This window comes from Gymnoscopelus braueri, assembly GCF_963280865.1.
Source record: "Gymnoscopelus braueri genome assembly, chromosome: 5".
Lineage (NCBI taxonomy): Eukaryota > Metazoa > Chordata > Actinopteri > Myctophiformes > Myctophidae > Gymnoscopelus > Gymnoscopelus braueri.
The window spans coordinates 34,156,056-34,178,679 of NC_137606.1; the positions used below are offsets into that span (position 1 = coordinate 34,156,056).

The 22,624-nt window shown below is 41.0% G+C and overlaps 1 protein-coding gene across 3 annotated transcripts in view; it reads left to right on the plus strand.

The window, feature by feature from the left end:
- The window catches only part of cuedc1b (CUE domain containing 1b), a gene marked incomplete at its 3' end in the record, with an annotated part of 42,057 nt that extends 24,500 nt beyond the window's left edge, over positions 1-17,557 (plus strand). The window contains exons 2-11 of one of the 3 annotated variants that reach the window (XM_080428679.1): positions 2,819-3,552; positions 6,701-6,828; positions 8,114-8,240; positions 8,661-8,925; positions 10,531-10,596; positions 10,861-10,941; positions 11,088-11,181; positions 11,341-11,399; positions 12,999-13,068; positions 14,209-17,557. In XM_080428679.1, coding sequence (XP_080284805.1) covers positions 3,232-3,552; positions 6,701-6,828; positions 8,114-8,240; positions 8,661-8,925; positions 10,531-10,596; positions 10,861-10,941; positions 11,088-11,181; positions 11,341-11,399; positions 12,999-13,068; position 14,209 — 1,212 coding nt within the window. In that variant the 5' untranslated portion in view covers positions 2,819-3,231. Of the gene's footprint in view, positions 1-2,818; positions 3,553-6,700; positions 6,829-8,113; positions 8,241-8,660; positions 8,926-10,530; positions 10,597-10,860; positions 10,942-11,087; positions 11,182-11,340; positions 11,400-12,998; positions 13,073-14,208 lie in introns of those variants that run through there. The other 2 variants (XM_080428678.1, XM_080428680.1) reach the window with 2 other exon arrangements.
- Positions 17,558-22,624: the final 5,067 nt, after the last annotated feature.

Consider the following 22,624-nt stretch of genomic DNA (forward strand, 5'->3'; position numbering starts at 1 on the left):
TGGTTGAAATAGTCCGCTTCTGGGGGAAGTACATACAGCGGAAGTCCTGTCCAATGTTCTGCCTTATTAGGTCGTTATCAAGCTTTTCTACTTGTGTAATGAGAAAAGCCTGGGAAGGAGGTTAGTTAGCCTATTGTCCTTACAATGGGTCACGGCTTGAAGTAATGTATTCTGGGCGTGCGACATGTCTTACGACGGGGCATATCCTAGCCAATGAATCTACAAGCCCACATCTGCAACACGTTGTGGCCTTGTAACTCATTTCAAATGTAAAACTTGACACGAAATCAGTCATTTTCATTGAGAAACCCAGTTGGACAGCGAAGTTTAATTCAGGCTCAAGACGCATGGCATCTCATCTGCTAGTCGTGGCCAAGGTCCCAACCAATCTGGTTGTTGTGGGATATTTGTGTATTCTCAACCATTGCAGTTCTTGGCAGCCACTATTTGCATCCTCCAGACATTCTCTATCGTCTGGGGTGGTTTGGCTTTTTGTTTTCACTACAGTTGCCATAGCAACGTGTGCGTCTGGAGCTGAACAAAAAGGAAGAGGGGAGGGCAGAGCGAGAGTACATTAATGTGATCAGACATGACACGCAGTCCCCAAACCCCCATACAGAGACATGGTCTTCTAGCTTTACCTGACGTGATGTTGAAAAATCCCACCTAAAACTCTTTAATTTTAGAGCCTGACCGATGCCAGATTGAGTTCTAGACCACCAATTACTGATGTTTTCAAAGTTAAAGTTTCTATCTATCTAGAATATTTAACTTATAAGCAAAAAATAAACAAATACATTTTTTATAAGAAATTAACACATGAAGTGGACTTTATTTTATTCAACCACTTAAAGGTTTCATGACGTTCAGTTTTACCACACATTAAAAGTCTTTGTCATGGTCCTTCAAACGTGTATAGAAAGTTAACAAAAAATTCCACTCCATTGATCCATGGCAGGTGTTTTTCTCTCACATTTCTAAAGCCTTTTCAACTGCAATGAAAAAAGAAATCTTTGCCTGCGGGTGTCGCTGGTGAGGGATTTTGCCGGTCAATCATCGCCTCTGCTCCGCCCCCCCCCCCCAAAGGAAAGGATAGGGGAGGGGAGGGGCGAGGAGGAGAGTGGGCGGGATTAATCGGCTGTGACCTCACTGCCGAAGGGCCAAGCTCAGATTACTTTTCAGCCTAATTATTCAGAAAACCCCAGACCACAGAAAATCCACTGAATGTTCAAAGTTCAGATTTTTTGGGTGTAATTGAGGTCATAAAACCCCCCAAAAAACATAAAAAATAAAAAAAGTGAAAATGAATGTCAACCTAAGCCGTGTGTGAGCTTGTAGCTCTCAGCCTCATCCTACAACAGCATACACAATGCTGTATATTCTGGGCACAACAGTAGCTTCCCGGTTTGTGCATCGACCCACCATACAGAAAATTGGCACCTTTCAAATCTGCTGCGAAGTCAATCAAATGCTGCTATGGGAAAATTAACTGCCACCTTCTGAAAACTGGGACTATACTGTTATGCACACAGCCTATAGACTACATTGGAACACTGTTTACAGTATGCATATGGTGGTGTTTATACCAGTGATTTTCAGACTTTCATGTCAAGGATCCCCAGGGAAGATTTGTCACCATTTTTCAAAAATAGCAGATATACTTTTAGATTGGCTATTTTTGAATAGCCTAAAAATAAAATAGGGCTAAGTGTAACCCCCCCCCCCCCCCAAGGACCCCTGAGGATCCCTGGTCCCCACTGAGAACCAGTGGTCTATACTATGACAGTTTTCCTAAAATTTGATTTAAAATAAAAGCAATTTTTAAATTGCCTTTCTTACAATATCACAATATATTTAATCGTGACCCAGTATAGAGCATCGCAGTTCCCGCCCCTTCCGGGTTCCACCGCAAAATACTCAATGCATTTTTCCCATTGACATTTCCAAAAGTATTTATATCAATTAATTTAAGCCTAGAATCAAGCCATCCAGGGTCCTGGTGAATCATGACCATAAAACGTTTGATTCTGTGATTATTTTTTTTTGAAAACGGCAAAACAAAGGGTATTTATTAAATATAGTATATCATATAATTAAATATAAAATAAAATAAAATCACAGAAAAACGTTTTATGGTCATGATTCACCAGGACCCTGGATGGCTTGATTCTAGGCTTAAATTAATTGATATAAATATTTTTGGAAATGTCAATGGGAAAAATGCATTGAGTTTTTCCTTCCGTCACCAGGAAAAACCAGGAAGTGGGCGGGAACTGCGATGCTCTAGCCTGACACTCAGCCTGAATCTTCATTTCGTTTCACTCCATTATTCAGTCTGAAAGCCCTCTCAACGCAGCGGAGTTCTGAGATGGGGGCGTGGCCAAAGTGGGACTCCACTATGAACCAACGCGATTGGTTCATACTGGATTGTCCCGATCCCGATTCGTCGGTCAGATTTTCAACCGAGCAACACCCGCCTTCGAAAGCGTCACCAGACCCTGAATGCTAGGCAAAGGATTCAGGGGGTGGAGCCAGGCTAGCGATGCTCTATAGAGATTGCCAATACACAGCCCTAATTCCAGCCAGAGTCATGTTGCATCTCATTTCTCTAAATGGAAGCAAAACATGACAAAAACGAACAAAACACAGATGTCATTTACAAGTTTCATCGTGGATAATTCTGGGGGGACTGAATGATATCAGTCACTTGATATACTGTATTCTTAACAGATCCAAACGTGCTAACTTGTGTGGTGCCATAGTTTTACACTTTGATTTGTACTAACTCTTGCTAACTCTCTCCCTGTGTCTCTCTCAGGTGCAGATGACGGTGTCCTAGATATGCAGGCCCTCTGTTTAATCCTGGCTCTGACCTCCACCTGGTGACAGGACCTTCAACTCCGACTAAATCCCCCCTTCCCCCCCTGTTGTCCTCATTCCTTTCACTGCCCCGCTACTGCAAGCCATGCTGGATGCGGCCGAATGACAAGCTGAAGACGAGGAAAAAGACGAAGAGTCCAGCTCTTCTAAGATCCCCTTGGAGGACCGCCATGTTTGTGTTAGAATGATAAACTGAGCGAGGGGAAGCATCGTAAAGCAAGGGTTGAAGAGGGGGCCAGTGTGGTCCAGTTAGTCACAGCTAGAGAGAAGAGGAGGAGGGTCGCGGAGGAGTGTGAGGGTGCCATCCTATTCGTAGGTTGGCAGTGCCAGAGACAGCAGTAGGCCCTGAGGATGACCAGTCTGTTCAGGCGAAGCAGCAGTAATGGAGGCTCCAGAAGCGGCGGAGGGGGAGGCGGGGGCAGCGGTGGGGGCTCAACCCCAGGGGAGCTCAACAACAGCAGGCCCAACCGTCAGGTCCGGCGCCTGGAGTTCAATCAGGCCATGGAGGATTTCAAGATCATGTTCCCTACCATGGACTACGAGGTCATCGAGTGTGTGCTGCGCTCCAACAATGGGGCAGTGGATGCCACCATCGACCAGCTCCTCCAGATGAGCATCGATGGACAGGGATCAGATGACAGCTCCGACTCTGATGACAGCATCCCGCCAGAGGTCAGTCTAATGGGTCAAAGGTCTGAAGAAATCAAGAGCAAGGTGCCCAGACAAATGGCAGCTACTGATTTCTTTATGAGCTTATGAGTTTTTCTTTGAAAGCGAAAAGCTGTATAAGGTTACAGCATTAGACGTCACGTGATGCACTGGCCATCAGCCTTTTGTGCCTAGTCTCTACAGGAGGCTAGTCGTCTATAAGAGGTCAGTCTGTATTTCTGTGTATCCATCCAGGGCTAGTCTTACAAACCGCTAGGCCAATCCGCAACACTACCAAAGGCCAAAGATGTATTTTGATTTAGGTAGAGAAAACACAGATGAAAGTTGAAGGCGACACCAAGGTACACATTAGTTATGAAAATGTCAATGAATAAAAAGATATTGTCCTCTTACCCATCCCACACAGTTCATTTCACATTACGAGGTCAAATTAATGTGGCTTTTTCTGAGCCACTCTTTGGTGTTTCAGGTGTTGTTTGAATAGGGACGCACCGATTTATCTGGTGTCTGACCTCCTTTGCCGGATGCTACCATTGAGGAAGGTAGGGTAGGGCAACTAGCAAGTCATCTTCCTCCATGCGGAAGTTGTGCATTGGCCCAGGGCTTCATGACCTACTAGAGATGCTGCTGACTCAAACACACTGAATTCCATCCCAACTCGACCGTGAAACTATAATGCAGCTCTAGTGTTGCTTCAGCATCAGTACCACACTAGGGGTTTCGGAGAATAATCAAATATTCGACTACTCAATTATCAAAACCAACACTACATCGACCTCGAACATTTGCTAATTATTTGTAATATTTATTTTAATAATTGTTTATTAACTCGAGTTTTTTTTAAACGTTTGGCAATTCTGGCACTCAATTGTACTACCTATGAGTATGTAAAAAAATCAAAAACGAATAAACAATAATTATTTCTATTATGTTGTCCCAGTGCCAGAGTTTTTTTCAAGTAAAACAAAAGTGCTTAGGAAGCGAGATACAGCCTTTTTCAGTTATACGTTAAACAAGGAGTGGATGGAGCTGCAAATCTTCAGATAATGATATCTTGGGTTCTGAACATGTAAAAAAAAAATATATATATATTTTTTAACTTGTTTTTCAAAAACACGTCATTGGCACGTTGCGCCATAGCGGTAAAAACATGTGAAACACGTTAATGGCACTCAATGAGTTAACATTATATCTTTTTTTATTATTATTGTAAAGCGGTGGCAAAATATCTACAGCAGCTGTGAGCTCTGGTGTCGGATGGTTCTCATAATCCATCCATACATGATTGATTGTTGTCAAATCATTTCATACTGTACGTGATGTCACTCAATGCAGGCAGGCCGCTAAACTCATGCAGAAGATAAAAAGACAAAAAAAACATGGCTCTACGCTCATTGCTGACGTAATATTGTTGAGTTTATTACCGTCGTTTTAACAAGTTAGATTGGGGACGTGACAATCGGGTGGTACAGTAGCAGTCACTCATTCCTGTTGCCGACTAGTGTATCCACAATTTTGTAGGATGCGCTTTACAGTAGCTATTGTGGTGATGTCAAGTTTCTTATTCAAACTTTATCTTATGCTTATCCAACAAAGTTGCAAGCGTGCGGCATTATTAATGACAAACGGGTTGCGATGGAGTGAAGTTGATCTTGTATTTCTAACTTTTCGAGCATGTAATCATAACGCATCATAGCCTTCTAATGACCGAAGGCTGGACATGTGGTTGTTGTTGAACATAGGATAGGCTTGAACACATAATTTTCTATGTTATTACATAAAAATGAATGAATTTGATCGCTTTCACTTCAAAAGCAGCAGTCGTGCTTGTGCCGTCGTAGGACGGTATTGCTTGTAGCTTGTAGATCGGCTAATTATTTATTTTGTCTTCAGCGTTTTGCAGACGGTTAGCATTGGAGTTTAGCTGGGCACAAAACATCCGCGGAACAACGGTACTACGGTAGTTTCGAAACGGGTACTGTACGTCTACCGAGTCGAACAGGTGTACCTTGCTGTCGGGTGCGCCCCCTCGTTGCAACAAAACTTCGTTCCTTTCTCGTTTGTACTTATTTTTCACTTGTACTGTAACATATACCGTATATATATATAATGTGTTTAAAAATAAAATGCATGGAGGTACTTTCTTGACATACTGGCAGTGTGTACAAGACATTTGGCGTGGATCTGTCCATTGATTTGCAAGATTAGTCCCACACAGACAGAACTCACTGAAAGACCCTCCTCTAGACAGCTCTGCCTCCTACGGAGCCACTTTGCAAAAATGTAGATCTTTTCTTTATGCCCTCGCAGTGAAACTTACTGTCACGTGAAAAGAAGTGGCTGGTGACATCATGTATATAGACCAATTATTTATATACAAACATATCAATCAATCAATCAAACTTTATTTATATAGCACATTTCATACAGCAGGTGCAACCCAATGCACTTCACAGAACAAAAGAAGAAAGAAAAACAAAATAATTTAAGAAGGGAAAATTGAGACTGCAACAAAAAATGACCATGCAGGTTGGTTGCATGTAAGCAATTCTCAACAGATTCCCAAACTTGGTTTGAGGAGCGTTCGTTTAAGGGGTCGATATTGGAGGCACATGGTTGTCTACATCCTCCAACATGACCAAACGGTTGGAGTCAGCAGTCACAGGGACTGGAATTTGCAAATGGTATAATGCCTTAACTGGAAGAACAAAAGTCTTAAGTCAAAGTAATAGATCAAACAATTGAAAGTTATTGAAAGTTATAGCTTCTGTCTGATTGGCCCTTATGATTGGCGCGAATCACAGCCGTTGTCCAAACCGATAAATGTATCAAAAGTTCAGAACTGACAGGAATAACTCCACTAGGGAGCATTTCTAGAACCTCCAGTCATTTTACCAGAATAGGAAAAGAAATCACAGCGCTGTGCCTAAAAGTAGCATGTGTTTGTGTCCCAGTTATATTAACTGACACTATAGCCTCAACCCAGATCTAAATGTCTCTAAACTCAAATGGCAGTGAAATGCTTGCACAAGTGTGGGCACCCAGGACTAATTCAAGAGTCAAGTCTATGTGGGGCGTTAATGTAAGGTTAAAAATGTAAAATGAAATGCAGCTAAAACACTTCTCGTCTCTTGCTCTCTGGCTCTGTTAGATTCTGGAGCGGACATTGGAACCAGACAGTTCGGATGAGGAGCCGCCTCCTGTCTATTCTCCGCCCACATATGACATGCACATCTATGACAGGAAGTACCCAGAGGCCCCGCCTACACCCCCACCAAGGTAATCCTCAAGAGGTTCTGGGATTTGATTGGGAGCAGCTGAAACCTTGAATGGGTTATGATCAAATTAAAGGCTAAAGAAAGCCATATTGCTGGATCGCTGCTGTTAGAGGACATTTTAAAGTTTCTGAAATGCAGCAGAACCCAGATTATTCAAACCTCAAAGCCAGCATACAAATACAGGTATTAAAGAAAAGTTATTATTGGCTAGATTACACGTAATTGTCATCTATACTGATAAATCAGTTATGAACTCAAAAGATTGCAATTCAATTGCACATAGAATGTTGTACTCCATGGTACTTGCAAGGGACTCATGTCATGATTTTGCGCTCAAGACAATGCTGCTAGTATGCACCCAGAGCTTCTGACAAATTCTGTGTACAATTAACCTAAATTCTAGCAGGCCCAGAGCAACAGCTCCTATGATTCCTGGTGGATTCACGTGTACTGCATATGAATTTCTGGAGCCTTTGTAAATTGGGTAAACCACCCACCACCACAATATTTATTGTCATAACATGCTCCTCCTGGTGGACATTATACAAACTGCAGCCTGTTTCCTTAAGTTTGCTGGAACTGATCATAACAACATGATTTTTTTATAATTAAAGCAAGCTGTGTGAATATCAGTGATTTTGCTGTATGTCAAAATGTGTGTTCATTAGTTTAATACTGAAACCATTAGACATTGTCAGGAAGTGGTTTCTAAGAATGTTAAGAGGGCTTTTTATAGTGATATGAACCTAAAAACCTGCTCATTGAGACTGCTCATTGAGACTGCTCATTGGGAGCAGTTAGGGGTTCAATGTCTTGCTCAAGGACTCTTCGGAACACTCAGTTTACCAAGAGGCCGCTCTACCTCCTGAGCCACTGCCACCACGACATAATACGACAACCATCATACTGTGGTTGGTGTTAAAAGAGGCAATTCTATTTCTCTTGGCAGTGATAATTTTTAAATGAACCAAAGTGGGATTTCTTAAGGTTTAAGATGATAATAAAAGAAGAAGCCTTTTGTTATCTGATTAGTTTTTGAAATTGTTACAAACTTCTACAGATCCTCAAAGTGGCCCTTCAGAAATTTTAACATTTCCATAACTTGCATTTAGTGAAACAGTGCAGCGGTGTCTCACTCCATTTTATAATTTAGAGCAATCTGAGTTCTCTTGCACTTCTCCTGTGTTGCACTTCTCCAAAGTTCTGATTAATCGATCATATTTCAGTGATAAGTATTTGATTGCCAATTACTCATTGTACCCCATGACAAAATATTTCCCCTGAAGGTTTGAAGCCCAGCCACCTCCAGGACACCGGCAGGTCAGAAGCTACCGGAACTGGAACCCTCCGTTACTTGGCAACCTCCCAGACGATTTCCTGCGAATCTTGCCACAGCAGTTAGACAGTATTAAGGTACAGTCAGTGGACCTTATCAATCGGTCAATTTATGGATCAATGTCCACTCTCTTTTCGTCTGTGACTAGGTTTCCGTTAAAATGGTATCTGCAAAATAAAATACACATTATGCACATTTCCATTAACTACTCTTATGCGATATTAGGAGAGGATTCATGACATAAGCACTATTTCTCAAGTCATGTGAGACGCATACTATACTTTAATTATTAGCGGTCTCAAAACCAGATTTTGATGTTAAAGATCCATATTAATGCTTTATACATTTTTGAGCTTAAAAAACATTAACAACTGGAGTGCAACTTCAATTAAAAAGATGGTAAAATAAAGACATTTAAATAGTCTGAGGTACTCCAGTGCTTTCCTTAGCATAGATTACTTCATTTCATGTCTGGCCTCTCTCTGTCGTTCCCCCAACAGGGCACACAGAGCTGTCTGTCTCAGCCCTCTTCTTCCTCGTCCTCCTCGCTTCCCTCCATGAGTCAGCAGACGGCCCAGACCAGTTCTGGGTCGGGGGCCTCGGGGACCAGTGGAGGGCCAGGTGCAGCGGCTGGTGCCACGGAACAGGAGAGGAAACTGAAGCAGTACCTGGAAGATGAACGCATCGCTCTGTTCCTCCAGAACGAGGAGTTCATGAGGGAGCTGCAGCGCAACCGCGAGTTCCTCATCGCCTTAGAACGAGGTGTGTGTGTGTGTGTGTGTGTGTGTGTGTGTGTGTGTGTGTGTGTGTGTGTGTGTGTGTGTGTGTGTGTGTGTGTGTGTGTGTGTGTGTGTGTGTGTGTGTGTGTGTGTGTGTGTGTGTGTGTGTGTGTGCGCGCACATGCACTCTTATTTACAGTTAAAGCACACCAGGGCACACAAACCATCAGACCTTTGTGCTTCCTTGGTAAAGCAAGTAAATGTTTCCTTCAACTTCCCAAGAAGAATAACATGTTTACATCCTGGAAAAACTAAATATATGTAACAATAATTTTATAATGGCTAGAATGGCAAATATTGCACTGCATTAGAAGACTACTTCTGGGGTGTGGGGCATCCAGGTGGCGCAGGGGTTTGCTGAACCACCACTGGTTTCCTCTGCATGCACTACCTCTTGGTGAAACTTCTCACTTTCAGGTGAAAATAAATAAAGTGGCTGGCGACTTTATGTGTATTTGGGGAGACACGTGGTTGTCGACACCCTCTCACATGACTAATTGTTAGGGTTTAGCAGTGATGGACTGTGTGTAAGGGGAAAAGCTGGAAATTAGCATAACGATGGTTGATATTATAAATTGGGAGAACTACAAACGACAAAAACTATCGTGTCGACAGACTGGCATCACTCAAATGTTCATTATCGTGAAAGTTGCTGTAGTTTGAATGAGGGAAGAGAATACATAGCATAATGCTCAGTCTAACAACATTGAAATATGACTACTTATACATAGTGTAATCATTGACTTTTTGGACATTTAATCATTACAAAAATACATTTTGCAATAATATACAATAATGGCTTATGTCTAATACTATACTTTAAGTCTTCGTACATGGGGGAAAATAGTAATTATTTGTTTGTGTGTTTGGAAAAAAGAAAGAGAGTTTGGTCCCTCAAATACTGCAACCTAAACTAAATTAGCTGCTATTGCAATATCTGACAAGTGCATTTGAAGTGATTATAAGCTATATTCTGACTCAGCCAGACAACCTTTGAGAGTTGGTAAATTATCATGCTGTAACAAAGAGGACCAACAGTACATTGACTGGGCCAAAATGCACTCGGATGCTTGTTATTTTTCAAAAACTGCCTTTGAAACTGCTTGCAGTGTCCAGTCAGGTCACAGACTATAAAAGAAGCAAGTTTTGTCACAGGGATAATTTATACTTTGTCACATGGCCATCTTTTGACAAGTGTTCCTCGACAAAAGAATTATGCATTTCAACTGATTTGTTCAACAAAATTGCATATTTTCAACTGAAAGAATAGTTGGTCATGTGACAAAGTATAAATGATCTGTTAGGTAATCCTGAACTCCTGTTTTAGGCAGCACACGTTGCCAAGACCGGGTTAGCGCCAAAGCTTTCATAATGATTACCTTAGCGATCAAAAGTCCAACAATGTGCTCCTCCTCAATCTGTTTACTCTGCTTCATTGTACACAAACCCTGTGACCATACTATAGGCTGCTTAAAGCCGGATGGAGGCATGCAAATAAAAATGCTGCTCCATCCTCTCTGAGCCCCATAGTCCCTCATGCCTTTGTTTCTCCACATCAGTGGTCATAACATCTGCTCTCTGTTTTTAGATCGCTTGAAGTATGAGTCAAAGAAATCAAAGTCCAATCATTCATCTACCATGGAGAATTCCACAGGTACATATCACTCATCAAGCTTCCTCTGCCAAGCTATTTGTTACGTTGTGTATGCACACTGAATTCTCAGGAATTGTGGGTCCTTGTCTTTTTCCGTGCATTCACTTGTGATATTTGTTGGCTGTGTGTCAAGGCTCTGTGCATGTGTTTTGATGTACAGTACGTTGGCACAGTTTGTCGGCACACATTTGTACAGGTATGTCTGCATATCTAGAGAGCATTTTGTGATTTTCTTTTTACATTAAACTTTGTCTTTCTCTTCAGGAGACCACTATGCTTCAGGGTCAGTGGATGTGGGCTCGGATGACGCCATGTTCCGAGACAAACTTAAACACATGGGCAAATGTAAGCATCCTGCATTCAACTGTCTAATTTACAAATAACCTAATTCGTCATCATTAGCAACAATGATCTGTCCACATTGGCCTGTGCGAGCAGAACATCTGTCAAATGACAGCTGATGACCATGTTTGTTTTTGCACATATTTCAGCGACAAGAAAGAAGCTCTTTGAAATTGCCAGAACGTTCTCAGAGAAGACAAAGAGGAGAAAGTCAAAAAAGAGGACACTTTTGAAGCACCACTCGTATCCTTCAACATCTGTACAGCATTCTGTGTCCATATAAACAAGGAATTGTTAACCGTGTATCCTTTTAGTCTGTGTATTTCACGTACACGTACATATTAAGAAAAGTTCATGTTTTGCTTTGCCAGCTCTGCTGTTCTTAACTAATGTCTTGTTCAGATTGGGCACGGCTAACTCCACAGCCAACCTGCTTGATGATGTGGAGGGTAACCCCTGTGGTAAGGGCTACACATCAGTGCTGTTTATGTCCAATTTTGTACAGGATAAGGGATGTCTGTAAAACATGTGTGGTGAGAGCATCTGCAACATTTACACATTTTCAAGTGAAAAGTGTGTCAATGAACACCTTGAGTAACTTTAGAAAGATAACCGACTACACCACCATAAGCTTCATGTGCGTACTGTAGGCTACTGGCAACATACCTAAAGCTGACACTAGCATGGCCTCTCTGATAAGTACTTGGGAGTGCCGTCTTTAGATATTCTATCTTCTTGTATATCCACTTGATGTTGAGGTTGGCCAGTAGTTATGGTTTGGACTTGACCAAAGATTACAGAAGTAAAGGCTTACTTGAGTGCATATTTAATGAAAAAGAGAAGAGAATAAATACGGTTGCACAAGACTGCAATAACCTGGGGTTATTTTTACAGGGCATTGTACTGTAGATAGAAAATGCTGGAATCTTTACTGGCGTGAAAGTAAAGTGCACAGTCCGTAGAAATGACTGACACGGCCGATTCGAACAGGATTAAAATCACAGAGATGCTCTTGTAATAATGACATTACCCCTCCCCCCTATAAAACGTTTACCATCCAAATGGGTCTTTTAAGACTAACTGGGGATCTACTGTACACAGGAGTTGTCATGTCAGAACGACGTGTGCAACACGCAAATATCACAGTAGAATTTACTTTGTAATCTACACAGTTTGCTGGGCATAACTAGGGGTGGCAGTAATGCCAAAGGTGTGGAGGCTGTTGGAAGGATGTAGAAGTCAAATTTATGAATGACTGGTCTGGTATAGCCAGATGCTGAGGAAAAGTGCACATTTGTTGCTCTTTCAAATTCATCTCACTAGAGTCACCACTCATCTAACCTATACTGTACCTTCAATCAGGAAACTGAAAGCCCCAGTTGGTCAAAATGAAGAGATCACATTGTTTAACATGATTATACATGGATTTCTTTATTGTGATTTAAATAGCAGTCAATGTAGTGCCACGCTCCGCTGAAAAAAATACACTTGTTAAATAGACTTGAAATGTAAAAAGAACAGAGCAGCAGAAATGCACTAGCGTATTATGTTCATCTTTTGCACACCATGCCTACCTGCTGGAGATAGCAGCATTGAATTAAATGGAGAATCTTTGCCCTTGCACACGCACGTCATAAAAACGCATCAGAAACGTCGCCTGTGGGCCCAGACTGCTGGGGTAGCTGACAGCGCGTCGCGGGTTTGAGTCCCGATCCCGACAGCCTTTGCTGCATGTCACTCCCCATCTCAGTCCCCATTTCCTGTCAACCTACTATCCTATCAATAAAGGCATAAAAAAGCAAATATTTAAAAAATAAAAATAAACATTGCCTGTGTAGAGCTCCTCATCACCTGCAGGAAATGATAAAATGATATGGCTGTCCTTGCATGATGATTGAGAGCGGCATACAATTCTGGTGCTAATTGTGTTCATTGCAGATGACCATCTGGCAAGCCCCTACAATGCTTTTGTCATCAATATCGTTTTGTATTATTAGTTGCCTGTATTTATTGATTATCTTATCTGTGTCTCTGTGTGTTTTTCCTGCATCTCCATGCAGAGGAGGATGGCCAGCATAGAAGAGCAGCCACTCAGGAAGAGAATGAACCACGCAAGGAGCCCATATCGTGGTGAGACAGTACATCTTGTGACTCAAGCTTCTCTCAATATTCATAGTGACCCAACATGAATACAGAAACTACTGGCTAACCACTTGCTGAGTATCAAGGTTACTACAGGCCTGGTTTTCTGACTCGACAACAGTTCTGCCTTAACTAAAGAACAAGGACACTGACTGTGTGTAGTACATTCAGCAGATTATTGAGGTATAGTGGTAATGCTGGAGGTCAACATTCACAGGAATCATCGCAAAGGATAGATAAATGGATGGATAGTTGGATTTTTGCATGATTCATGACATTGAAAAGACAGGTGGGAACACTGTGAGCAAGCCTCAACTCCAGCTGATGATCGGAATTTATGCTGATCGGTTGCCTTTAACTCTTTCAGTGCCACAATACGTCATGAGGCCTAACGCCCCGTGTGCCACACTACGTCAAATACGTCATGAAAAAAAAACTCAAAAAAATATTCTTTTTTTTTCAGAACCCAAGATATGATGATTTGAAGATTTGCTGCTCCATTCACTTCTTGTTTAACTTTTTACTGAAAAAGGCTGTATCTCGGCTCCTAAGCACTTTTTTTTTTACAAATAATTTTGGTTGTGGCACTCAGAACCAAAATTCCATAAATAAGCATGGCATTGAAAGAGTTAATTGATAGGTCACCAATTTTGGTGTGACACTGACTACTGCCAGCAGTCTGTGTTGGTCGCTTGTATCGATAGCTGACTGATTATTGTGTGACACAAGCAGTCCGCTTTGTTGATAGACAAGCTTGTTCATTTATAATTTCATGAATATGTTAGGGGGTTAAACTATATACTGACCTGTCTAATGTTGTTTCTGCGTACCGGCCACTAGCCCAACTTGTTTGTGGTGTTTTTTAAAAACCATATGCCCATACCTAACACCATGCCAAAAATCGAAAACACCAAGTTCCCAATCTTTTTGAATTCCCTCTCTGCTAAAATAAGAAATCAACAGTTCCATTAGACTTAAAGGGACAGAAGTAAGTGTAGGCATATAACACGTACATATCCATTGATTTAAAGTGGTATGATCATACATCAGACATCATACCAGTAGTGGATCATTTTAGACTATACATTTTTTTGAAGTGTAACCAATACATCCCTTCTTGCCTTTTAGATACTACCCGGGTGCACCTCATCAGGGTTACCATGGCGACTGCTGATTACCCATGGCTTGTGGCCTGGAAGCTTGTCTGGCTCCTCTCCCTCTAACACATACCAGCCAATCAAGGCCCAGCGACGACTTGAGACTGTCTTCTTACCCTGGGGGGAAAAAGGAAAAAATATGAACTAGACCTTTCCCCCGATGCGAACTCTCCTTGGCCTCCCATACACTGGGTTTCTAACTGTCCATAACTGCATTATATTCTCTGTATTATAACACTTTGTTAATATATAATTTCATATGTAAAGGAATGATGCATTAGTCCTTACCAGTATTTAGTTTTTTGTTATCTGCATCTGCTGTGAGAGGTGCACCAGTTGTAGCGACGAGTCCCTTTTATTTCACCAGTCCAAAACGGATCATACGGTTTGCCTATGATCAAGGTCCCTCAGGCTGGCCTTTCCGAAGCCAAAGTGTGCACAATACCCCTTTATATACTTAAACTGTATTGAATGCTGTTGTTCTATCCGTTTTTGTTTTGTTTAGTTTTTTTGTTTAATGGACAGTAATAATGTGCCATGACTGAACATTACCCCACAGTTCCTGCTATGACTGTAAAAACAATGTATTTTCTGGAAGCTGGTGGGTACAGTAGTTGTATCCAAACCCTTCAGAGAATAATGCACATAGAGAAAAATCAGTGTGCAGGCAGAATTATGTAACTGAATCTGCTTATAGGCACACAGAGCTTGCTCAGGATGTCCTGCTCAAATGCCAGCACCTTTTGCCCCCAAATAACCCTGGGTTATCTCATCCTGTGATAACCGCCAATCATCATATCACCAAAGTTAGAATTTGCTACTAATTCTGCCATATTTCAAGAACTCTTGTAATAAACCTCAACAAGCTCTCAGCAAGATATCATGGACCTGAAATATAGCTCGAAGTACACTGCCATATCGCAAACTGTCCTTTAGTATTTTTCATCACATTTCTGAGCTCATCTTGAGTGAAAGGGAACACATATTTCTTAATGCCAGTATTATTAATGTAAATTATGTAATTATTAGACCTGTTTAAAGAATGAACGCCTGTGTTTTACAATTAAATGACTGACAACTGTTTATGACCATAATGATAACTTGAGGGTTGCTGGAGGTTGCCAGGGAGAAGGCAGGTCCAGAATGCAATTGGACGTTGCCATGGTGACAAATTACACTAAAATCTTAAAATGAATTGTTCCTAACCCTCTTAGAAAATGTATATTCCTATTTTCCCTAAAGGTCTAAAAGAAAACGGGAACTATTCACCTTTTCACTAGATTTTGAGTTCAGTTTAGGTAAGGTGAATTTGATTAAGATTATTTCCATTGTGATTCATCTATGAAATTGTAATTTTATTATGAATACTTGTTTTGGTTCACTTATAACATTATATCATTTTATTTTTGTCCCACACCAGCGTTTTAGTGAAGAGGACTTCAACAGTTTGTGCAGGAAAGCACACTCTCCGGTTAGGGTTTTTAATATCAGTGTCACACAAGGGGGCACTGTTGTCAAAATAAATGTTCAGCCTGCAATCTTCTAACTGTTATTTGCCTTTTTAAATGAATAACAAGAATAGCATTATGGTTCCAGTACTATAAATGTGTCATGGAATCGTAGTGTGTGTGTGTGTGTGTGTGTGTGTGTGAGTATAGAAGTTATATCAAATTATTTCTTTCTTTTATACATATATTTTTTAAAGGATTAACAGTTTTTTGATGGTATTGCAGAACAAGGAGAGCGATGTGTTGTGACAGGTCATGAGCCTAATTGAAGCCCAGAATGTCAGTCCCCAAATGTGGCATGCAATCGCATTAAATGGTTGACACCAGCTTTCCCTCAAATTCTCCATTCATTGAAACCCTATACTTGGGTTCTAAATGAGCACTTCCTAAGGTAAACTCTGATGGTCCGCTTCAGATACAAGCCAGAACAGAACACATGAAATGCAAGAACCATGATCTGTTTCCATTTCCTGGTCCAAAATACGTACTTTCTATTCCAAAATAGGCATTAATAAAAGAGGAAAGAAGCAGTAGATGGTCTTAGATATTCAATACTTTTGAATGACATTGTATAAAGTGGGTTCACTGAAATGTCTAGAGCAACACCTGCCTACATGGATATTTGATCTGGGTTTTGTTTGTTTTATGCCAAATGCCTAGATGTTTGGATCTTGTCACAGATGTGTAGTAATGTTCTCTCAGGGACTTCATTTGCTCTCCATTTCGAATTTGTCATGACATTGTACAAGCACAATGGCAACTTTCCCATTCAGAACATTGCATTCATTGTTATCAATCATCTTATGAAACCAAACTTACACTCTTCTTAGTTTAAATATGTGGTTATTGCTAAAGGCATATTATGCAGTTGTTCATGATCAAGTATTCCTGATAAAATTGCAAACCATTTCCTTTTTATCTTTGCACTTTCCTAGACCCCTGCCCCCCTCCCCCCCCCCCCCCCCCCCACACACACACACACACACACACACACACACACACACATGTAGTCTTCCAAAAACAGATGTGTTTGAGTGTGTTTCATTTATTCTCAAGAGTATATCTTAGAGTCTCCTTTATCTACACATTAATGTTCCTTTAATATTGATAATTCTATTGATAATGTGATTCACTTAAGCAATGCTGACGCTATCCGATCAACGGAAAGGAAAGGAGCCGTGGTATGGACCTTTCAGCAGCTGACTGTCAAAATGACTGCTAAAAGAAATATGGTGGTGTGTTTGTACAGGTTTTCTGTGTGCGATATATGTCATGAATGTACATGAATTGATGTCAGGCCATCTCTGACAAAGTATACTTGTTTACAATGCACATGTGAGCATCTGGCTTCACTCATAACCCTGTCATAAGAATGTATACCATATTCTCGTAAAAGTAGAACCACCCTGATGGGTAACAGTCCTTTTCTATGGAAGTCAGCTCTGTGTTGCCATTATTCATGTGAAAGTCATAACAGGAAGATAAGATCATGATGCATCGCTAGAATGGAAATTATTTTGGGGAACCCCATAATTTGTATGATTTAACACTTATGTTTTGATTTGTTTTTAGGGAACCTGAAATATTTATATATGTATACACATGTTTGTGTGTATATGTGTATATTACCCCCTGACAAATGTGTAAAGGTTGTTGAAGTGATTGTTGTACTTTTATTTTATTTTTAGAAGACTTTTCTTATACTTAAGGATGTTTCGTAGCCATTTAAATAATTGTGTTGTACCCTGTCTGTTATGTTTGTGAATTATATTTGTAAAAACATTAACATTGCCATTAAAGTTTTTTTCTATATATTCACCTGCCTTTGAGCTTGTTTCAATCTGAAGTTCTTCCATAGCATGTCTATTCTCTGAAAGCCCTGCAAGTTGTTTGTCTAGTCACTACACTGCCTGTCCAGTCTGTTTATTACATCCCTGTAGGCTTAATAGTCTGGTTGTTTTGTCCTGGGGATATGGTCCTTTAGTGGAGGTGTTAAGACCCCAAAATATGCCGTTAACTTCAAGTCATGATGCAAAGGTCCCCTTTGGTATGGAAGTACCTTAGGGCCATAGGAAAACATTTATCCAATGAGACGAGTTAGATCACCCTTCATTTCTGAAATATACACGTTTTTAAAAATGGCCGCCACCATTTACAGCAATACAGCAGAACCAATATCTTTGCTTCTGTTAAAGCTATAATAATAGTATTGGTGTCAAAGTGTACATTTTTGGGGTCAAGTAATCCAATTCAATCGGTTTCCAGGCAAAAAACCCAATCATTTTTTTATTGCCATTGAAAACAGGGGTAAAATATGCACATTTTATTAGAAAAATGTGTTTTAACAGGGTAACTTTCCATTTATTTCCCCTCTAAAACTTTAATTTAGTTTTCCCTTTGGCTTGGAAGTACCTTAGGGCAATAGGAAATAAATTATCCAAAGACACAAACTAGATAAGACGTCATTTCTAAAGTATGTGCGTTTTAAAAAATGGCCGCCGCCATTTACAGCAATACAGCATAGCCCATATCTTTGCTTCTGTTAGAGCTATAATGATAATAATGGTGTCAAAATGTACATTTCTGGGGCCAAGGAATACAATGAAATAGGTTCCAAGACTAAAAAACCCAATCGTTTTCTCATTACCCTCACAATGGGGGTAAAATATGCACATTTCATCAACAAAATAAGTGACAACAAGGTGACATTAAATGTTTCCCCCTATAAAAAACTTTAAGAAGTACAACCTCTTATGCACATATATGCTCTATGTGCGTCTGTCCAATCTAGGAACCCAGCCAAAAAAGTGTCTGTCTAACTGTATGTGTATATATGTCTGACTGCCATCACCTGAGAGTTACACCTGCCACAAAACATAAATTCTGCACCAGGGACTGCGACAATTTGATTAAATCAGAGGTGACAGAAAATCTGAGACACTTTGAGGTTCAATTTGAGGTTTGTATTACTTTCTCTTTGAATACAGAACATTTTTTATGTGAGCTGTGCCATTAAAGATCAAAAAGTGGACAGAGCAAGAAGAAAACATGAGAGTCTGTGAGCCCAGTAAAAACACAGTGCATGAATAGTGGTGGCAAGTTCACTGCACAGGTTATACTCTCATGCTCATCATCATCCTCATGTGAACAAACCACACCGTGTTTCTTCTGTGGTGAAGTTGGCAACAGAAAGGAACTAAGGAGGGCTTCCAACCTGGGATTGGATCGAAAAGTGAAATAATGTGCTCAGGTGCTGGGTGACAAGTGTCTGTTAGCTAAACAAGCTGCTGGTGACATGGTAGCTATGGAGGCAGTGCATCATTGTGCATTCCTGACTAGGCTCTATAGAAAAGCAGAAACCGCCGTTGTGACACGACAGAAAATAAGGCAACACAGGTCATCAGAGCACATGTCCTCAATGAATTGTTTGAGTCAATCAATTATTATTAAATTTAACACCACGCGCCTTGTGAGGATATTGACATCAGATCTGTGCGACTAGATCGTGGCTGGTCCCTGTTATGTTGTTTGATGATGACCTGGCATGAAAAGCAACACATCTACTGAGGTCTCCATCATCTTCAGAGCAGCTAAAATCCTCCGGGAAGAATATCTTCCGATTAAACAATAATTTACAGGTTCCTTCACAGCCTCCTGATTCAATCCCTCCCCTGCTGCGATTGTTCCTAAAGATGCTTCTGGATGAATAAGGTATTGACCAGCCAGCCCCTGAACCAGAGAAGTGCCAGGTTGATACATCAAGTGGGCAGCAAATCATTTACAACTCTGTGAAATGCAGATCCAAGAAATGTGGCAGTAGTGTTAGTTGTCACATAAGAGAAAGGGAAACATCAGCTTCACTGTATCTGGCAATGAATCTGCACCTGGATACTGGCAGTAAACACCAGGTGGATACCATGCATAAGCGAGGTATGTGTATGTTATATAGTGAAGTTTACTATTACTACTGCTAATTTGGGAAAGCAGCCAGTCCAGCAAGGGGCATTCACACACTGTCTGGGGGCTGGGGGTTGTCTTGGGCATGACGTAGACTAGTACCCCGGATGCGATGTTTTCGTTCAGTTGCATGCTACCAGCAGAACGTTGTGATTGTATCATGCTGAAGTTTACTTGAGTAGAAAGGATTATTTCACAACACCTGTGTGGTTATTCACAGTCACGATATAACAGTGTGTATCATATGATTGCTTGAAAACATTGAGTACAGTGATCAATCAGTGGGAGCAGATTGGTGTGGTGGTCCCACCTCAGGCAGTTAAGGGTGTCTTCACCAATGGTGGTTTTGACAACATTGACCACAACCCATCATCAACAACAGCAAAATCAGCCCTCCACGTGACATGCATTAGCATTCAGTAACATCCTAGTTCCAGCTAATATGGGGAAGAACCTGTACAATCCTTGCCAGCTTTCTACACAACAATGGATCTGGATGTTTCACTCCAAACTGATGTTCCTGCCCTTAATACAAACAGTCATCCTCAGCCAACCTCTTGTCCTCTCAGCAACATACTTGAAGAAGGCTCCCAGTGGTTGGAGAGAGTCAGACACCTTGTGGGGAAAGACAACCTTGAGGGTGAAGAATGGATCTCATGGGCTGCATATTATGTAAGCATTGCAGAGCGTTGTTCAGCCCCCCCCCATCCAGATCATACATACTGCCACTGTTCATAGAGTCTCCTACCAGTCCCATATGGCTTGGCTTGGCATGCAATGAATGTCCTCCTTCAAGCAATCAACTACCTAAATCCAGGTCAGACACCAGTCATGGTAGCTGATCAACCCCTATTCACACTGCCAAAAAACTTCAGTGGAAGACAAAGTTCCCCCAGACAGAGCTTGGTGAGGACTCATTCCTAGTTACATTGGGGGCAATTCATACAAAGAAGATGCTCTGGAGTGTGTCTGGAGACTGGCTGGATGGATGGCAGTGGATGGACTACAGCTCTTACCAATAGTGGTATTTCAACTAGTGGCAAAGCTCAGTCTTTCATTGGTGTTCACCACATCTGTAGAACCCGGTACATGCAACAGGTGTCTGTAGCTGCTCTGTATGTACTCATGATGAAGGCTTATGAGCGATATTTGGAAAAGGCAACAACTGTAAATGATGAGTGGAGCCCCCTCTTCCTTGTGTCCTTTGATGAATGGCTTAAATTTCAATTATTTCAAGGGACTTGCCAGAACTGGTTATTTGCAAGTGCAAGACTCAAATTAACACGACAACCTCATTGTCATGGTAGTAAGAAAACTATTGGGGATTGGTTTTGCCTTGAAACCTGATTAATTGGATTCCTTGACCCTAAAAATGTACTCTTTGACACAATTTTTACCATTATAGCTTTAACAGAAGTAAATATGGGTTCTGCTGTATTACTTCAAATGGTGGCGGCCATTTTTTAAAACGCATATATTTCAGAAATGAAGAGTGATCTTATTTGTCTCTTTGGATCATTTCTTTCTTAGTGCCCTAAGGTACTTCCATACCAAAGGGAAAAGTAAATCAAAGTTTTAGAGGAGGGGGGGTAAGTTACCCTGTTAAAACATATTTTTCAAATGAAATGTACATATTTTACCCCCGCTGTCATGGCAATTAGTGAAGACTTGGGTTTGTTGCATTGAAACCTATTTAATTGAATTCCTCAACCCCAAAAATGTACAATTTGACACCAATATTATTACTATAGCTCTAACAGAAGCAAAGATATGGGGTCTGGTGTAATAGCGGTTAATTGTCGGCGGCCATTTTTTAAAAACGTCTAGAAAAAAAATTATTAAGGGTGATCTAACTCGTCTCTTTGGATAATTATTTTCCTATGGCCCTAAGGTACTTCTATACCAAAGGGGACCTTTGCATCATGACTTGAAGTTAAATGTGTCTTAACACCTCCACTACTTGGTAAATCTTTGTTAGGACTTCTATGATAGAATAGAACTATTATTCTACATCTACATCACCTCACCTGTGACAGTGCCACCTGTGAGGTCATAAAAAATAGCAGACCTGCTACAAGATCACGATCTGCTAAATTCGGCGCGCGATCCTGCAGTGTTGCCATGTCCGCTTATTATAAGCGACGTTGGGCTTGTTTTTCTGGTAAGTATTTGTTTGGGGCTTGTTGTTTAAACCAGTGGCTCTCAAACATTTTCAAGTCAAGCAAGGACTCCCAAATTAATATGTATTTGTCTGCGGACCCTCATGCCCCATCTGACAATATTTTATGCCATTGACCCCATACAAGATTTGGCTTGTATATATATTTTTTTAAATAGCAGATCGATGTGACGCGTTGTGAGCTTGTAGATCGGCTACTTTCAAATTGCCAATGTATATGTTTAAAGGGCGAAGGGCCCGCTTCTTTTAGGCTTGTTTTCATAGACCTGGTTGCTTGTTTCTCTCACGAAACCTGGCAATACTGCGACCCTGTCGTACGACGAAGGCTTGTGTGTAGCTACGTATCTACAAGGCCGGGGCCGGCTTATTATTATTATAACTCTATAGCCAGATTCCATTCCCCAAAGCTCGGTCACTCGCTCACTCTCCTCGCTTCCTCCACTCGCGCCTAAGCCCCGCCCCTGCGAGGAGCCGAGGATTATTTGTGAGGACGAGTGGTCGAGTGGTTGCCGTCAAAGGATCGGACTGCACTGGGTCCGTCATTTCAAAGCGACAGAAAATTCCGCGATCACTTATGACGTCTCAAACAGCTGGACCAGAGCCGTGGATGAAAATATACATGCATAGAATAATATGCAGGTATAGAATAATACAGAATATAAGAATAAACAATTCATCAATGTGGATGGCCACATTGTTATCTTTATAGTTAACATTTTGTGCAAAGCCATTTATTCCTGAAA